At 39.3% G+C, this 20,471-nt stretch overlaps 1 protein-coding gene across 7 annotated transcripts in view; it reads left to right on the top strand.

The window, feature by feature from the left end:
• bru3 (CUGBP Elav-like family member bruno 3) overlaps positions 1-20,471 on the top strand; it is a 1,231,558-nt gene that overhangs the window by 335,262 nt on the left and 875,825 nt on the right. For 6 of the 7 annotated variants that reach the window (XM_073980083.1, XM_073980081.1, XM_073980079.1 and 3 more), the window contains exon 4: positions 14,315-14,363. In XM_073980083.1, coding sequence (XP_073836184.1) covers positions 14,315-14,363 — 49 coding nt within the window. Of the gene's footprint in view, positions 1-14,314; positions 14,371-20,471 lie in introns of all 7 variants that reach the window. The other variant, XM_073980086.1, reaches the window with a different exon arrangement.

Below are 20,471 nucleotides of genomic sequence, written 5' to 3'. Positions count from 1 at the left end.
CTCACTTTTCGGCTTTCCAAAAAACATCAGAACAAAAATATTTGCAAACAACTATCAGCACGTATCAACTAAGAGCTCATCGGGTTTGGCAAGTTGCATTTTAAGTCGTCCGTGCAAGCCACAGCTTAAATGTCCACATAGCTGATTTAGTGGAGTACCTACATCAGAGCGATATGAAAATACCCGCCACTAAATCCACTGCCACACTGTTCACCACTTGGACGGCTCACATGAGGTTCCTCATGAATATATTGGTCGATAAGGCCTGATTCTGACCACTAACTACCGCAAGATATTGGATATTAGGTTTGATAGCATGTTTAAGTCGTCCGTACAATCCACAGCCATTTGCAACAAGATCAGAAGCAGGAACAAGTCTCAAATCGCTGGATGGCAGTATTTGGAATGCTGACAAACAAACTTTGTTGAACTCTTATAAAATAATAGACCGTTCTGTGGTAAGCTACGCCAGTGCACTATGCAAATGTAAGCTCTACGCGATGGAAGAATGTTCAAACCTGCCAGAATTCCTGCGGACTATATCAGGACACCAGTGGACCATCTTCATGAAGAGACGAGGAGCATGCCGGTACATCAACCCAATAAGATGTTGTCGATGCAGTGTCTTCTTTATCTGAATCTATAATCTGACCGCGCACTTTCGTATCTCCTTTCTTGTGGACAGAGCATAGAATGAACACGTTCTCGGCTGGTAAAACATCTACTCCTGCGGTCTTATTATTGTTCAGTGGTTTGCCGATATATAATCAATACAATATTCTTGAATTGGATCTGCGACATCTACATCATCTTTGAATGCAGTTTACAAAAATGCTCCTTACATTAATCTGAGCACGCCATTGGTGAACGTTACCTTATTCGCCTCTACAGGAAGATGTGCCTGTAGCAAAGCCATCAGCTTGATGTTAAATTGTCTGGTAGAAATTTCAGTCTTCATTCTGACTTCACTACAAATAGCTCCTCTCACACTCCAGTATATGCCTCAGTTTTCCTTTCGGTAGAAGCACGACACTTCAAGTCATACCATGGGCAATACTGGCGATGATAAATTATTGGAACTAGGAGAGTTTTTATTAAGAGACTTGGTCAGTAGAGTGGAATATGTTGTGGCTACATGTAGTGATTGCAGTTTACCGATCTCCAATTTCCGTGTTGTGTGTGTGTTCGTACTTTATTTGCTACGTTTAACCGTGTACGTACCTTATGTAGGGGTTCGAGTCTATGTTTGCTCCTCGGAACAATCGTACATCCAACATGCTCTATGAATGTTTTCCATCTATCACATCGTGATCAAGTCTATCACCCTCATTGTCAGATGTTTCACTGTGGAGACTACATTTCCCGTATTACAGCATGTCTTTCATTCACTGGGGTGAAGCTGGAGACCACATGTTTTAACCTCCTACCAACTATTAATCCGCTACCACACTCATGCTTTTTATAGTTCATCACTTTTAGGTGTTGTTGTGACACCCTTCCCAACCCATCGTATTTCCTGTATGGCAGTAATTTCGGCCTGCAAGTACATCTGCCAATGCGAAAACTGCACCATCTCTATAAAGAGTGTGAACATTCCAGATGCAGATTCGAAGATAATAAAATCGCTGTAAACAGGGCTAAAAACTTAAACAAAAATGTTGATCACTTGTGTGACTGGTATCCTAAGGAATGGACCGATAGGGCCCAAGTTTGAACATAAACTGAGTATGGACAAAATCGGTTGCTCCATTTATGAGATATTGCGCTTACCATTTGAGCGAATTTTTTCCAACCTGTAAGAACCATCTTCCAATTTCATCTAATATTCGAAGAAATATTACGATATGCAAATTGTGGACAAACGCAGTAGTAGGTTCGGGAGTTGTCGTGAGCGCCTGCCACTAAACACGCTGGTCGTGGCGTTTTTTTTACAGTTTTCGGGTCATTTTCTCAAGAAGTATGGACTTGCCACTGAAACACCATCGTAATAGGGGCCTTAAGTGCAACTTGTTGCAATAGAAATCAAAATGATTCGAGAGGAGGCCCTAACCTGTACTTTTCCAAAATTTGGTGTGGGAGGAATCCGAAGGAGTTGACATATATAGTTCATATTACGATGTCAAAGGTAAGGACCGAAACGATTACTGCCTTTGAGAGTTAATGCGCGTGTTACGTCCCAACCCTTCCCCCTTGATTAAAATAAAATAAAATTCATTTATGTCTGTCTAATGTAGCGAAAAACAAAAGTCTCAAATGAAATTTGAAACTTTTGTTTTCGTTCCCACATTCACAGACAGGCATTTAATGCAGCGTAAGCAAAAAGCCTTCGCTACATTAAATGACAAACTATTAAAAATATGATTTTTAAAATTAGTCTTAAGACCAACGTTGGAAATAAAGCAATTAAAACCGTGTTTTTCTAATTCCAATTTAACTCGCGCACCATTTTAGCGAATAGTTTTGAACTATTGTGGGGAAAGCTCCAAAGGAGTGGGCCGATAAGGCCTATCTTAGAACTTGATCTAACTTTGGCCAAAATTTTACGATTGTCAAATTTTAGATCGAATCGATTTACGAGAGTTACCGTGCGCTCCATCCACAGCACATGGTGCCATAGCGGGTTTTTACAGCTTTCAGGCTGTATGGCCTTGCCCCTGAGTTTGCACCGTGGTAAGAAGGTGCAGCGAATACAAGTTGTTACAACAAAAACCAAAAGGATTCGAGAGGAAGAGGTCTTAAATTGCACTTTTCCGAAATTTTATGTGGAAGTATCCGAAGTAGTGAATCGATGTAGTCCATATTCGAACTTTATCTATTCCTGGTAGAAATATTACGATATGCAAAGTATGGACCGAATAATTTTTGCGCATAATTTTTGCTAAAAACTTTTAACTTTTCGGTGGAAGGTACCCAAGGGAGTGGGCCGATATGGCCCATCTTCGGCCAGCTTAAACCAATTTTGGATCATATCGAATTAAACGAGAGAGTTATCATGCGCTCCAGCCAGCCAAACAGACGGACGGACATTGCTATTTCGACTACAAATTGTCTGAAACGGATTTCGTCCAAACAAACTTGGGGTCTAAAACCATTATTTCGATGAGGCACATTTTGCCCGTAGGAAAGTGTATATACCCTTGATAGAATAAATGCTTAGGGTATAAAAACGACCATTGAATTGTCCCTAAACTCCACCATTTTGTGAGAGGTACCAGAAAGAGTTGGACTATATCCATAATTGATTTAAGTTTCAAGGTTGGAGCAATGTAAATCAATTCTTTCCAAAGTTATCGTGCAAATCAGGCCAACTAACTAAGTAAGTAAGTAAGTAATAAGAGCCGCGAGGACTACCAGCTGCAAAAAATTTAAAACGATCCTATACATGTCTCTAAACTGAACATTTGTGAAAAAGTTTGAAATGTTCTTTTGGGAAGTTTCCGAAGGAGCAGACCGATATTGTCCATATTTGAACATGAAATATTACAATGCGCAATGGTTGAACCAATGTTATTGAATCTTGTCGATAGTTATAGGTGCTTATCAGAAACTTTAGTTGGTCATATTCGATTTTTTAAAGATTTTGAACCATTATTTAAGGAAACATAGACTCGCCCATAAAAAGAATCTTATCGCTGAAAACAGGATCACAAGAAGTACTTTGGGTAAGAAATTGCGAATAGCGCACACAGTGCACTTAACAAAAATGTTGTCATTATGTGAGGGTGGCACTCGAAGGCGTTGGGAACTTGATGTAAGTTTAAGAGAAATTTAACTATGTGCAAAATTTCGGCCAAATCGGAGACTCAATTCATAAGTTGTTGTGCTCATCACTCATTTTATTTGCTGCCGGTAGGACAGGAAGTATGGACTTTTCCCCGACAAAAATTAGTCCGTTTCATGGGGGTCACCAGCATAACCTTCCACAAAATAACAAAAACGATCTAAGACTCGTCATTAAACTACACTTTTTTAAAATTTTGTGTGGGAGGTACCAGAAGGACTGGACCAATATATAGTCACATCTTATCCTGGTCTATATCTGGATGAAATATTACGAGAAACAAGTTGTTGACCAAATCAATTGATATGCTTGAAAGGGGTACAGAAATAAGGCCCCATGAAATAACAACCCAAACGGAAATGAAAATGGACCCCAATTTTTGGGGTATTTTTTCAATTTGAAAAATGAAAATGAAACTAGGGAATTTGGCCCCCAAAAATATTACATTTATGCCCCAAATGTCATTGGGCCCAAAATGCATTTTTGAAATTGGGGTGCATTTGGCAAATGCAATGTCACCCCATACACCGAAAATACAATTAGGCCCCAAAGATATTCATTCAATAGTTTGTAATATGTAACTAATTGATGCCTATACTTTTTTTAATTTTAACATATTGAAACTTCTACTCTCCATTTTTTCTAATTCTGTTTGAATTGATTTTTTCAAAAATGTTCTCACAATTTAAGGAAGTACAATGTTTTTGTTGACATATTGAAATATTTTTTAAAAACGAAAAGCGTCGCAGGCGAAAATATTTTTGAAAAAAAATCTCGCTATTTTTTACAAAAATTTTTTAAAGGCTTAGAAAATACAAAGTTTTTCTAAACAATTGCAAATGCTTTTATAAAACCGAAAAGTGCCGAAGGCGAAAAAAATCGCGCGATTTTTTCAAAAATATTTTTAAAATATTAGAAAATACAAAGTTTTTCTAACAAATTGCAAATATTTCTAAAAAACCAAAAAGCGCCGCAAGCGAAATATTTTTGAAAAAATCGCTCGATTTTTTACAAGCCTTCCCAAATGTTCAATTATGTTTGAATTCTAACCTCTTCTCTAAAATTTATAACAGTTCTTTGATCAATAAAAAATAATGAACAATTTCGAAAAGCAAAAAAAAATAATTTTGAAATTAAGAACAAAATCGTTGGGAGTTATGTTCGCGTTTTTTGTACTTATGACCGCTCTGCTCCACGGAAATAACTCCCAGCGAATTTTGGGAGTTATGTCCGTGGGTGTTACGTGTGGGCACCGTTTTTTTTTGTTCTTAAAAAATTTATGAAAAATTTTTCTTTGTTTTCTTAATAATAACATTCGAAAATTCACCCCAATTTGTTGTTTCTGTTAAACACTGGATTTCATTTGGGCCCTAAACCTGTGCAAAAAGGCCCCAGTGAAAATGCAATTAGACAACAATATTATTTAGACCCCAATTTGATTTTCAAATTTTCGATTTACTTGTTGTGAAGACAAATTGGCCCCAACAGCTGAATGAAAAATGACCCCAAAAATACGAAAATCTCTAAAAATGTTGAACTTTTGCGGGGAGAAGACCGACACATTAAAAACCAGCACCCATTACCCAAGTACCATTACTTGATTTGCTATAAATTTTAAAGATTTGAATTTACATTACTTTTTTTATTTAGCAAAATTCTCTACTCTGAAGTTAATGTGGAGCAATTTAAATGCCCTCCTCTTTCCAATGTTTAATTTGCCAACACATATAGCCACAAACTAGACGCTGTAATTTACAAAAGTGCTTCCCACATGAGTCATCAATGAAATTACACTGGAAATATGGTTTTCTTAATTTCTTTACTCACATTTAGCGAATGAGTGTGTATGTGTGTGTGCGGGTGTTTGCGGGTGTTTGCACTGTGTGCGTATATTCGATATTGGATGTTGGAACTACAACATTCTGACGATAAATATATTTTTAAGCAAAAAGTAATTAAAACTGAAAAGCCATTAAAAATCAAACCATATTTACTCACAGCCAAACGTACGTACCACTGGTGGCCAGCATAATGCACTGAGGATGCAGGACATTTACACACACACACAGCTAGCCATTGGCAAGAGATGAATGAAAGGATAACTGGATGGATAGTATTGCACTTTGTGCTGTTTGTGTGTGACCTGTAAAAGTTGTCCTCAGATAAATATAAACATGCACACACAATATTGGATAGAAGTACGACCGACCATATAAGGGACACATTGGTACACATGTTTACAGCCAAAAATATAAACCATCATTTCAATAATAATCAATGTTGGAGTGATGTGTGGGTGGGTGGATGTCTCTGTGTGTGTTTACCAAATGGGGGACCGGCATTAACATTAAAGGCTCTAAAGCGCCATCATCATAATGGGAATATTGGGGATTCTGAAGAGACCTAGCATACGATGATCATGATGGTGATAGCGTCAACAACAATTTTGCCAAAGCCCAATATATACACTAATCATGAAAAGCAACAACCAAAGCCGACCAATAGTAAAACCAAAAGGATTGCCTGCAATTGGATGCAATAATATTGCCATGAAGTGCAGCTAAACTGAATGGAATTGAAGCGTAATCAAGCCAACAACATTTACAATGAAAATAGCCAACAACAAATTTTGTAATGATGCCTGATGTTGTTGTTGGCCTATATACAAATATATATTGGCTAACACACACAAACACAACATTGAGGTGCATTTTATAATACTTAGTTTATGAATCAGCTGGAGTCACCGGATACACACACATATATTAGTGTGACAACAAAATGTATCAGCAGCCAAAGCTGCTGTTTCACTACCCCGCCCTCTCTTTCTCTCACTCTCACCATGGTCCATGTCATGTTTGTAATTCAATTATGTTAATGATTGGACAACATTTAACGTATTTACATTTAATGCATAATGAATAAGCAACTTCATCATAATGTTCTTTGCAAAACCGTTCAAAGAGTCACCGTCATCATAACCGCAACATCGCAGCAGCACCCCACGACACACTTTGCTACCAGATGTAATAAAATTACACAAACTCCACACATTTCATTTTCATTATACATCACCCAATTGTCGAAATTTACTTCCCTTCCCGTTTGGGTGAAAATATTCTACCAAAAAAATTTTTTTTGTACCAAACAATCATTATCGTCGTTATCGTTAACTAAAAACTACAAAATCAGCAGAAATTTTTATTAAACGTATGCAGAAAATTATTTTTGCTGGACATGCACACAGCCATCCAACAACCATGGAACCAGCCAGCGAAAGCAATGAGAAATTGAATGCTGCTGAACAAGACTTCAAACTGGCATTTCATTGGAAAAGCGTTGAATGAAAAGGGCGAAAAGGTCAACAAGAATAATTCTGAACATAATGAAATGTGTAGCTGATGTGTCGGAAAACTGCAGCAGCTTTTCGTTATGTGAAAAAAAAATTGACATTGATTAAATTTTAATTGAAAATAAAATTTTACTCTCTCTTGCATAGGTCAGTTAAACGATGGCTGTGGGATGCAGAAGACACAGAAAGCTTTCAAGATTATTACATGACAAAGGAAGATGTTGTGTCAGTGATTATCCTTCAATATTCTGAACTCTAAAAAGATTTAAGGGGTTACCACCAGTTGTCGAGCTCAAAAAAGACTTTTTTCATTATTAACATATATATTTTATCTTAAAGGGCACAACACTTTCCGGTCTGTATACCCTCCACTATAGTATGGAGGGTATGTTAAGTTTGTTTATCCGTTTGTAACGCATTGACATTATCATTTGATACCCTATAGAATATATATTCTTGATCAGGGTAAAATTATGGGTCGATCTATGCATGTCTGTCCCTCCGTCCGTCTGTGGTTCTCACTCTACCATCCAGAAAACTTTTTAATACGACTCTGATATTTCGGAAAGATACGTCATTTGTTTGTAAGCAGATCCAGTTCGAAAATGGGCTATATCGGTCTACGTTTTTCGAATAGCCTTAGCTTTCTCTTACATAGCTTCAGTTGTAATTTCGCTCCGATTCACAATGGTTCAGAAACAATCCGTGGCCAAAAACCCAAATTTTTCGTCATCGGATTCAATAGTAAACATATTGAGACTAAGGAAAAAATAGGTAAAGGTAAGTAGGATTGTAAGGTGTGGTCACGGCGCACAGTGTTGCCGCTCCCATACAAAAGTGGACAACAATAGAAGGCGTTGACCTAGGTTGATGCATTTTTGCACAAGTACTTATGATGGCAAACCATTCTAAAGTTGACGAACCCCGCAAACGTTTTAAGGACCGTGATCTGCGAATCGGCACCTGGAATGGTCGCACTCTTTATAGAGAAGGTTCAGTTTACGGATTGGCAGATGTACTTGAGTAGTATAAGACCGACATTACGGAAATACGATGGATTGGGAAAGGCGTCACAACAACACCTAAATGTGACGCACTGTATTAAAGCATGAGTTTGGTTGCGGATTTGTAGTTGGTCAGAGGTTAAAACATCTGGTCTCCAGCTTCACCCAGTGAATGAAAGATTAAAAGCAAAATTCTTCAACATCAGCTTTATTTGCGCTCATGCTCCCACTGACGACAAGGACGAATAGATATATTTTACGAGCACTTAAAAGAAACATATGACCGTTGCCCTGCCCATGACATTAAAATTATTCTAGGCGATTTTAATGCCAAAATTGGAAAGGAGAATATCTTTGGCCCAGCAGTCTGGAAATTAAGTCACATTCCGTTCACAGTGAAACATCAGACAATGGTATGAGGCTAATAGACTTTGCAGCTGCAAAAAAAACATGGTAGTTAGCAGTACCAGATTTAAGCATCTCGATATTCATATGGGCATCTGGCAGTCCCCAGATCAAAGAACAAGTAATCAAATTGATCACGTTGTTATAGATGGAAGACATTCATCGAGCGTGTTGGATGTACGCTCGTTCCGAGGAGCAAACATATATTCGGACCACTACCTTTTTGCAGCAAAGGTACGTTACCCGTCTAAACGTTGCAAATAGAGCACGAACAGATACAACGCGGAAGCTGGACCTCTGGAAGCTGCAAACACAACAGATAGCCACAACATATTCCGCTCAACTAGCCAAATTGCCTAATGAAAGCCCTCCTAGTCCCGATAACATATCAACACAATGCCAAGATATTGCCCACTCCATGCAAACAACCGCAAAATCCATACTTGGATACCAGAGACCTCCACCAAGGAATCCATGGTATGACCAGGAGTGTCGTGCTGCTACCGAAGAAAAAAATGCGGCATATATGGCTACTCTGTAATCAGTAGCAACGTGCAGCGCACGAGAGAGGTAGCCGGAGAAAAGGAGAGAGGATAAACGTCTTTTCCGCCGGAAAAAGAGAGAAATGGAAAATAGGGAGTGTGAAAGAATCGAGATCGAAAAGTTTTACCAAAGAGTAAAACATCAAACTGATGGCTTTGGTACAGGCACATCCTCCTGTAGAGACCAGCAAAGTAATTTGGTAACTGATACAGATAGTGTGCTCAGGATATGGAGAGGTCATTTCTGCAGACTGTTGGCATCCAATAGTAGCGAAGACGAAGATACCTCAGATCCAATGCCAGAAGATGGTATTGAATGTATACCGCCCAGCCAATATGAGGTAAACACAGCAATAAACTAAGGCAGAAGGAGCCGATGGCTTACCATCCGAGCTGTTGAAAACCAGAGGCGACACGCTGATAAGGTGTATTCATCAGCTAGTTAGCACCATCTGGCAGGAAGAACGAGTACCCGACGATTGGAACCTGAGCATCCTGTGCCCTGTCCACAAGAAAGGAGATAAGACTGTATGCTCTAACTATAGGGACATAAGTCTTCACCCTATTGCATACAAGTTAGTGTCAGGGATAATGTGCGAACGACTAAAACCTATGGTCAATGAAATAATTGGGCCATACCAATGCGGCTTTAGACCTGGCAAATCCAACATTGACCAATATTTACCCGGCGACAAATCCTGGAGGAGACCCAAGAGATGCAGATCGACACTTAAAACCTTTTTGCCGATTACAAAGCAGCCTTCGACAGCCCCCTATGTTCAAAGGTATTCCAAGCCATGGCTGAATTTGGTATCCCTCAATCGGCTTGGTAGAATGCCATTAACTGATACTCGGTCCTCTGTTAAAATAGGAAAGAACCTCTCCGAATAGTTTAGTAACAAAAGAGGTTTCAGACAAGGTAACGGCCTCTCGTGTGACTTTTCAACATTCTGCTGGTTAAGGTTATACGAGATGCGAAGGTCAAAAGAAGTGGCACAATATATACAAACAGCCATATGTTACTTGCTTATGCCGATGACATTGACATCATGGGTTGATCGGTAAAGGAAATAACTGATACCTTTGAAAAAGTCGAAAGGGAATCTCCTCAAGTGGGTCTGGCGTAAACGGCGAGAAGATCGACGCGCAATACGTCCATAGAGATGGGGCCAACTGTTGAGATTGGTTCATATAATTTTGAGGTAGTAAAGGACTTCGTCTACCTCAGCACCACCGTAAACACAACCAACAACATCAGTTGTGAAATACGAAGAAGAATAGTGTTGGCCAACAGATGCTACTTCGGACTAAGTAAGCAGACTAGGAATAAAGCCACATCTCGTCAAATAAAAACCACGCTTTACAAAACACTGATACTACCTTTGCTGATTTATGGTTCCGAAGCCTGGGTATTTGTTTGAATGCGAGAGGGATTACCACAGATGGACTTACTGACGGACGGACATGGATATATCTACTCAGAATTTTACCCTGAACAAAAATATATAAAACATATTAAATATACCCTCCATACTATGGTAGAGGGTATAAAACGAAAATTTTATTCGTGTTTTTATGACCAAATCCCAAGTTTTCTGGATTAAATATCAGTGTTAATTTTTTCCATAGGATCTCAGTTTTTGTTTGTTTTCGACGAAGGTTTATCGGGATGACCTCGCTCCTTGGCCTTCCAGTAATCGTTATTCTTGGGAGTTGCTGACGCTTAACGCTTTCTTTTGTATCCTGGCTATCGTATACTGTATACTTCTACGGCATTTGATACGTAATACACCATGCTGGATGATGTGAGAGATTTCAATGGATGAAGTGAGAACACCGAGTCCCACAACAAGGGGACTTTCTTCATCCTGTGGAAGACTTCCTTTCCATCTCTTCGCGGTTATAGTCTGATGTTGGTTACAAAAGATTTCTGACGTACCCCACCGAAGGAACATTAACAGGGCGCCCTCAACTCACTGCTGGCTATTTCAATCAGATCACTCCCCAACAGAATTGTTTGCAGATGGTCTTTATGCGGTGTACGCTTATTGCTCTCTTTTCATCTATCCACGGCCTCTACTGCAAAGTTCGGCATTTTTCAGAAGATACAGCGGTATAACCTTTTTCATGAATGCAGGAAGTTCCTTTCGCCGCTTCTATGGAACACCCTTTTGTTTTGGGTTTTTTCGTCTGGGTTTTCTTGAACTTGCTTGGTTGTGCCTCTGACAGCGTCTTTGCAATGTAACTTCGTCCGCCATCTTCTGAAATTTTCTTTAGTGGGGATTAATATCGGATTCGGATTACTTTCCGTGATGGTTGCCCTATGTTTGTCATGCTTATAGAAGTGACAGAGATGTTCACATGATCACTGGATCACGACGAGGCATGATTCGGAGGCAGATCGCAACGGTACTGGATTATTTAGGTCCAGCACTGTTACTTTCTTCATATTTCCTTCGTAGTCTGTTTTTGGGTGCCACTGTGGTGTAATGGTATGCACACCCGCCTTGCACGCAGAAGGTCGTGGGTTCGATTCCCCGGCTAGGCAAGATCAAATTTTCAACGGTGGCAAAATACCACTCAGTAATTTTGGCAACATTTCCAGTATATGTAAAACTTCTCCACTTCGGACTCGGCGATAAGCTGTAGTTTCCATATCATTGAGCTACAATGAATCGGGGTGCACTCATTGATATGAGAGAGGTCTCCCTTGTCTCGCCTGGGATGTTTGTGGAACAATTATTATTATATACAACCCCATCGTCAGTTTATTGTCTTAAAAAACGCGGTGTTGTCCAGAGGTTCAGAATAGACCAGAATGACCATCCGCCCTATACGTTAGTGGGATGCACCTTTGTACTTCTGAAGTACATCTGATAACTACGAAACTACATCTTTTTATACCCTCAGCCTTAAGGCTAAAGAGGGTATTTTTACACTTTGATACGACCAAAAATGTGCCTCATCGAAATAATGGTTTTAGACCCCAAGTATGTTTGTACGATATCCGTTTCAGACAATTTTGAATAGATCTAGCAATGTCCGGCCGTCTGTCTATCTGTCTGTCGGTCTGTCTGGCTGGCTGGTGCGCACGATAACTCTCGAACGGATCAATCGATTAGGTTCAAATTTTGGGTATCGAAATATTTTGTCCAGATTCGATTTAAGTTCGAAGATGGGCCATATAGGTCCACTTCTTTAGGTACCTCCCCCACAAATGTTCAAAAATTGTCGCAAAACTTGTGCGCACGATAACTCTTGTAGGGAATAACCGATTTGGTCCATACTTTGCACATCGTGTAATTTCTACCAAACTTAGATTAGGTTCCAATATGGACACAATCGGTCCACTCCTTCGGGTACCTCCCACACAAAATTTCGGAAAAGTTCAGTTTACAACCTGGTCTCGAATCGCTTTGATTTTTGTTTACGCAAGTTGTATTCGCTGTTCTCTATACGACGCTGTAAGTTTCATTAGGGGCAAATCCATACTTCCTGAGAAAATAGCCAGAAAGTTACAAAAAACCCTATGACACCGTGTGTAGTGGTTGGAGCGCAAGATAACTCTCGAACGGATCTGCCGATTCGGTCCAAAATTTGGATTTCGTAATATTTTGTCCAAACTTAGTTCAAGTTCAAAGATGGATTATATCGGTCCACTCCCTCCGGTACCTCCCCCACAGAAGTTCGAAAATGTTCGGAAAATTTGTGCGTACGATTACTCTTGAAGGGAGTAACCGATTTGGTCCATACTTTGCACATTATGAAATTTCTACCAGACTGAGATGAGGTTCTAATATGGTCTCAATCGGTGAACTCCTTCGAGTACCTCCCACACAAAATTTCGGAAAAGTTCAGTTTAGGACCTGCTCTCGAATCGCCTTGGTTTTTGTTGTACCATCTTGTATTCACTGTACCCTATACGAAGGTACAAGTTTCCTCAGGGGCAAGTCCATACTTCCTGTAAAAATAGCTGAAAGTTGAAAAACAAACCCTATGACACCATGTTTATGGGTGGAAGCGCAAGATAATTCTCGAACGGAAATGCCGGTTCCGGCCAAAATTTGGCCTTCGTAATATTGTTTCCAAACATAGTTTAAGTTCGTAGATAAGCCGTATCGGTCCACTCCTTCAGGTACCTACCCCACAAAAGTTCAAAAATATTCGGAAAAATTGTGGGCACGATAACTCTTGATGGTAGTGACCGATTTGGTCCATACTTTACACATTCTCATAATATCTACCAGATATAGATCAGGTTCGAATATGGACTATATTTGTCCACTCCATCCCGTACCTCCCACACAAAATTTTGGATAAGTTCTCTTTAAGACCTGCTATTGAATCACTTTGATTTTTGTTGAAGCAACTTACATTCGCTGCCTCAATTACGATGGTAAAATTTGTTTCAGGGGCAAGTCCATACTTCTTGAGAAAACAGCCCGAAGGGTGTAAAAACCCCCTATGGCACACCCATGGCCTATGTCGGTCCATTCCTTTAAGTACCTTTTCAGCAAAATTTTTGAACTTTAATCCTAATCAACATTTTTGTCGGTTCATACGAGATCAAAATTTTGAAACCCCCTAAATACAAAAGTTTTTTGTGAAAAAAGTGTTTCAATTTGCACAGGCTGAGGGTATATCTCTGTCGGCAAAGTCGACTGATACTTTTTTACTTGTTACTTTGGTTTTTAACGGTGGGTTAGGCTAAGTTTTTTTTTGTCATTCTTTTAGGCGATCATAATTGCACTTTCTATTGACAGCATGTGAAGGTTGACTGTTGAGTAGGAGAGGCTATTTAGTCATATGCTATTATTTATTTAAGCTGTGATTTCGTTCTATGTTATTTAAGGGTTATTGTAGTAAAAAACAAATGAAACATGAAACAATTTTCTTTTATACAAAATTGGTTCGATGTTTGTTAAATCCAATCGGCTACTAAACTGTAAATGTATGGTAATCATTGTTAATAAATTATTCAAGACACACAAAAATGACCCAACAAAAAAAAGGAATCACAACTTTCCCCGTAATCATTGTAAACAAATTGAATAACAGTTCAATCTATACATTTCTACATACATAGTTTTATAGGCATTTACCATATATTTGTATATCATTCATTCATCACCGTTTAAAGTGATTTATTACGAAAAGATGGGAAAACGTTTTTTCCTCAATATTTTCTATATGAAGAATAATTGTTCATATGTTTTCTTTCTCCTTGCAGATGAACCGCGCTTTACAGCTCAAGCCAGCTGAAAGTGAAGGCCGCAGCGGTAAGTTGTGAACTAAGATTACATTCATACTTTTTATAAAGAAAAATATTTTTATGTTTTTGCCTTTTTAGGGCAAAAGGCCATTATTTGTGAGATTTTTTAACTAGTTTAATTAATCGAGCTATATGACCTAAGGAGATTATATTGAAAAAATGATATCTGACGAAGTCCTACACATCAACCACTATGCGACGATCGTTTCGTTGACAGGTTAACATCATCAGGCATATTAGATGTTGTTGTTGCTAGTAAAGAAGGGGTGACAAATGACTCGTCTTTGCAAATAAAAAGCTTCAATTTAAAATTAACAAATGCAAATTTGCAATGGTGTACGCATAAATAGGAGCTGCAAATGACGCAAATTTTCCAGCAACAAAAACATTTAATATACCTGATGATGTTAACCTAACCAGTTAACGAAATGATCGTCGCATAGTGGTTGATGTGTAGGACTTCGTTTGATATCAGTTGAGAACGGCCGAACCGATTTGGATAATTCTGTTCTTCATACCCCAACTTAGGGTTTTTATGCAAAGAAAATTTGACCACTTTTACGCTCGCTTTATTTAATTTTCAATTTTAATCTTTTCTACAGAAACTACTGAACCAATTTTCCTGAAATTGTTAGGGAATGTACATGGATGAATGTGAATACTGGCTACAAATTTAGTTTCGGAGGGGCAGGGAACTTCCCCTACACTCTTATTTAAAAAATTCTATATTTACAATAATTACGAATATATCGGTTTGGAAATTAATTTGCGAGACAATTGTGGTTGTGCCTCCGTCCTTACCTAATTTTTTAGGACCCAAAGACTTGGCCATACCCACTTTTTAAAATAGGTTACATCTACAAAACTACTGAACCGAATTTATGAAATTTTCAGAGAATGTTTAGCGATGGCCGCAGGGGAAAATAGGATGCATATGTTCTTGAAGTTTGAAGGGGTGGGGTACTTCCCTTTGTCATATTTAAAAAAAACATTATATCTTTATGAATAAAAATCAAAAACTACTGAACCTAATTTCATGCAATTTTAAGAAAATGTTCAGGAATGTCCCTTTGTCCAAAATGCTATATATTTGTAGACGAATATCGGGGGCCTATTTTCTGATAATCGTTATATTTGCTAAACTTATGAGTGCATCGGATTGCAAATTAATTTTCGAGACAACGGTGGTTGCGCCCCCGATCAAGAAAAATGATATATTTACAAATTTCCTTAAATGGCGAGGTTCAACGGTTCATCAGCCATGAAAAACTAAAACATATAAGTCTCAATAAGCGGGAGAATTCGACTTAAACATTTTTTTTAACTGTTATAATTAGATCGCTTTCGATAAAGACTGGGAACAAGGACGATAATAAATCCTAAACAGCTTCAATGGGCGAAAAAAATCTTTAAGCGAAAAGAAAGGTTACAGACAAACTCGATTGATAAATTTAAAGTCCTCCTCGGTTTGACAATGGACCGAAGAAGTAAGGTAGAAAATACCTGTTTTTGAATTTTCACGCATAAAGTCCATAAAAAGTTGTCGTTAAAACTCATTACAACCAGCAACGCGGACCGGCAAAAAAAATCTTCGATCATTCAGCTCAACTCCAACGAGAAAATTAATAAATATATAATTTTTTTATTTTTTAAATTAATTTCTCGTTGGAATCAAGTTTAATGATCAATAGTGCAAGTGAAAAAGGAAAGTCGACGATTCGAACCCACACACCCACCACTATGTGACATGCATGTTTCGCCTTCGGTAGAGGCTCTTCAGACATATCGGATGTGGAGCGGCTTCGCTGTCCTCGAACTTTTCTTCTTTCAAATGCTTTTTTTTTGTTTTTTACAACAACAATGGGGATTTTCCCATTTAGCGCTTTCATGACAAACGCTTAGCGCTGCCTTTGAAAGTAAAAATTAATACTAACAAGTAAGAAAGTGTTGTTGTTGTTGTAGCAACGAAAATGTGTTCGTTCGTGTATTATTTCAGTTATCAGGTACCTCTGTATCCAGATTCAAGAATTCTGCAACCTGGACTGTTTGCGTCCATAAGGAATCAGGAGACAGATGAGTGGGGTTAGCTGGCCAGCTAAACAAAAGTAATGTATCGTGTGGTCCCAATCCACATGCTGGGCATGTGTTGGGTATTGGTGCGGTAATTCGGGCCCAATACGAATTGAGGCGGCTGCATCGTCCGGATCTTAACTGGGCACAAACCACTCCTGTTTGCCTTGGCAGCTGGCGTTCTTGTGCTGCGATGGATGGGGGGTTGTCTCCAAGTACGGCATTCACACTGTATCTCTGTACTGCCTGCGCAACCATGTCAGTGTGATTGCTATTTAAGCTTGCCTGATAAGCTCGTTGGTCTAGAGCAGACATGACCAAAAAGAGAAGGGAGAAAATGTGAATGTATCCAAAATATTGGCAACTTATAACAGTGTGTTAGTAAGTTTGTATTCACGCAAGCTATAAAACAATAACAAATCAAAACATTTGTTCTCCTTTGTACGCTCTTTCTGTGCATTCGGGTCGTGTGCGTGTAAATTGCCGAAATTCAACGGCACCGCCGTGTCAAATGTGGCCATGCTTGGTCTAGAGGATCTCTTTTATACCTTTTGACCTCTGTCTCCAGATCATAAAGATCTCTCCTGTCCATAAAATCGTGACAGGGTGACATCGACAACATCTTATTGTGTTGACGCACCGGTAAAATCTTCGTCTCGTCATGACGATGGTCCACTGGTGTCATGAGGAGGCACCCTGTTGCAGTCCTCAGAGCAGCATTCTGGCAGGTTTGAATCTTCTTCCACTGCGTAGTGCTAACCTTTGCAGACCACGCTGGCGCCGCATAGCTTACCACAGACCGGCCTATTGGATTGTAGGTGGTCAACAAGGTTTCTTTGTCAGCACCCCAAGTGCTGCCGGCCAGCGACTTGAGCATCTTGTTCCTACTTCTGATCTCATCGCAAATAGCCGTGGCATACGCGGACAACATACACATGCTATCGAACGTTCCACCCAGTATTTTGGGATAGTTAGTGGTCGGAAACAGTGCACCATCGACCAATATGTTCAGTGGGAGCCTCATTTCAGCCGTCCATGTGGTGAACAATGTGGCAGTGGATTTAGCGGCGGTTATTTTCATATTCCTCAGATGGAGGAATTGCACTAGGTCAGCTATGTAGACATTTAACATATCACATATGTCATCGATGATAGGACCCGACGCCAAGATCGTACAATCATCCGCATACATCACGATCTCTACACCGTCTGGAGGGTGCGGAATTTCAGAAAGGTAGAGGTTAAACAGTTCCGGAGATATCACCCCTCCTTGGGGAACTCCCTGTTTCACTCCACGGGGTTTGGACTTCTTGTTTCTGAATTCCACAAACGACTGGCGTCCGCACATATAGTTGATTATCCAACGTTTCTAACATGGCTGGAGTTTAGTCTTCTCTATATCCTCGAACAGCTTGGCATGGTTGACGGTATCGAAAGCCTTCGATAGGTCAAGAGCCACCATGACTGTTCGGTCGCACGGCCTTTTCTGGTTCAGTCCTCTACTGATATGTGTGGATATGGCGCCTAATGCTGTTGTAGTGCTACGCATTTTCCGAAATCCACGTTGATGTTGGGCAACTGGAAAACACCTTCTCATCGTGGGGAGGAGTAGTGCCTCTAGGATCTTTACTACTGGCGACAGAAGCGAAATCGGCCTGTATGATTCACCTCCGCTGGCATCCTTGCCAGGCTTCAATAACGGGATACGTGCGTTATGGGTGGCTAACGATAGGTTGAGTACACTTGTTAAATATTCAACTCCTGGTTCAAATAGGTGCGCGTGTTATTTTAACCGACAGTTCATAGAGCACCCCGAGAGTGATAGGGCGAATAGAAGTGTGCTTCGCCTTATAAGAAAAGCCCTTCCAGCCGCGGAGGTACCACCACAATTTACGACGAGCGATGTTGCAGATGCCATCCGATGAACCTGGAGTAAGAAAGTGTCAGTAGGCTTCGCCGACAGAGATAAACCGTCAGCCTATGTGAATTGAAACTTTCTTCTACGGACAGATCGAATGTTTTTAAGGCCCTTACAGAATTTTGTGGCATGTTTTTGGACATTTGAACTTGCCGAAAAAATGTGGACTAAGATTTAAATTCAAAAGTGTTGCGAAGGAGGTACTTAAAGGATTGGGTAGACATAGTCCATTATGGAAGTGGATTTTCTTTTGAAAGTTATATCTTTTCGATAGATATCGCGCCCACTAGTCATTTCAGTGGGTCATCGTATAACTTTTGGGATCGGTTGATCAGTTCGAGAGATATCGTGCTCTACAGTCACTACATTTTGTGCCATAGGGGTTTTTTTTACACCTCCCGGGCTATTTTCTCAAGAAGTAAGGACTTGCCCCTGAAAAAGCTTTTACCGTCGTAATGGAGGCAGCGTATACAAATTGTTTCAATAAAACTCGAAGTGATTCGAGAGCAGGTCTTAAAGTAAACTTATTCGAAATTTTGTGTTCGAGGTACCCGAAGGAGTAGACTAATAGAGTCCATATTCGAACCTGATCTGAATCTTGTAGACATATTAGAATGTGTAAAGTATGGACTAAATCGGTCACTCCCTTCAAGAGTTATCGTAGGCCCAAAATTTCCGAACTTTTTCGAATTTTTGGGGGTGAGGTACCTGAAGGAGCGGAACGATAAGGCTCATCTTCGAACTTAAACTAAGTTTGGACAAAATATTACGAATCCAAATTTTGGACCGAATCGGCAGATCCGGTCGAGAGTTTTCTTACGCTCCAATAGCTACAGGCGGTGTCATAGGGTTTTTTGCATACTGCAGGCTATTTTCTCAGGAAATATGGACTTGCCCCTAATAAAACTTGTACCTTCGTATGAAAAGTCTGGTCGACATTTCACGATGTGCAAAGTATGGACCAAATAGGTTACTCCCTTCAAGAGTTATTGTACGCCCAAATTTTCCGAATTTTTGTTGGGAAGGTACCTGAAGGAGTGGACCCATGGCCCATCTTCGAACTTAAACTATGTTTGGACAAAATAATAAGAAAGCCAAACTTAGGAAAATATTGGCTCATCTGTTCGAGAGTTATCGTGCGCACCACATACTTCGTCCAACACACTGGGGGTCTAAAACCATTATTTCGATGAGTCATATTTTGCCCGTATGAAAGTGTATATATCCTCGTTAGCATAAATGCTGAGGGCATACAAATGATCTTCGCCTATAAAGGCAACTTTTTTTATTTTATTATTTTGTAATTTGTTCTTTTCGGTTCGCCAAACTTTTCAATAATGCCTTAAGATTTTATTGTGAAACCAATAGAGGTAATTGCCAATAATAACAAAAATTGATTCACTTCTATAATTTCTAAAAGTTCAGCAGTTTAGTTTCATTGTTGTTGGCTTAGCTTTTTCCTTGTGTCAAATTAACACATCTTCATCTATCCCAATGGGTTAGTTGACCTTTGACTATGGCCTTAAGGTTATCAACGCTTGCAATTATCTGCCAGAGATTATTTCTTTTCATCTTCAAGTGTACTTTTATTTTTTGCAATGTTCTTTCGTTTTGTTGCTTTTGTTTCATGTCGACATTTACTTTGAGTAACATGATTATCCATTTCGTTGATTATAATTTAAAGTTTTTAATCCTTAAAGGAATTTAATTTTCTTCTTCTTCATCGTAGTTCTGACAATTCATTTCAATCTGACTGCAGCGTCTTAAGCAAAACAAAAAAAAAAGAACGACAGACAATAACCAGGTCTTTTGGGGAACGGACGGACGTCCATATCAGCTTTTGTGATGAATGCACTAGGGGGTGGGGAGATGGAGCATGCTGCCATTTTAAGCTCTCTAATAATGATAGTTCAGCAAAATTTTTGCTCCCTGGTTCCTAATGTTTTTGTGTTTTTTGTTGAGCAGGGGAAGAGATGCTTCAAATTAAAGCTTAAAAAAAGTTTTTTTCTCGTTGCTTGGTGTTATTGTTCTTTTTGTTTCTTGAGCTGTTTTATAAAAGATTTGACGAAAAAAAAAAGAAATAATTTGCTGCATAGTTTGTGTGTATGGATGTGTGTAATATGTCTC

This window comes from Musca autumnalis, unplaced genomic scaffold (assembly GCF_047663935.1).
Source record: "Musca autumnalis isolate F117 unplaced genomic scaffold, ASM4766393v1 scaffold_4, whole genome shotgun sequence".
NCBI lineage: Eukaryota > Metazoa > Arthropoda > Insecta > Diptera > Muscidae > Musca > Musca autumnalis.
This window is presented reverse-complemented; position numbering and strand designations above follow the sequence as displayed.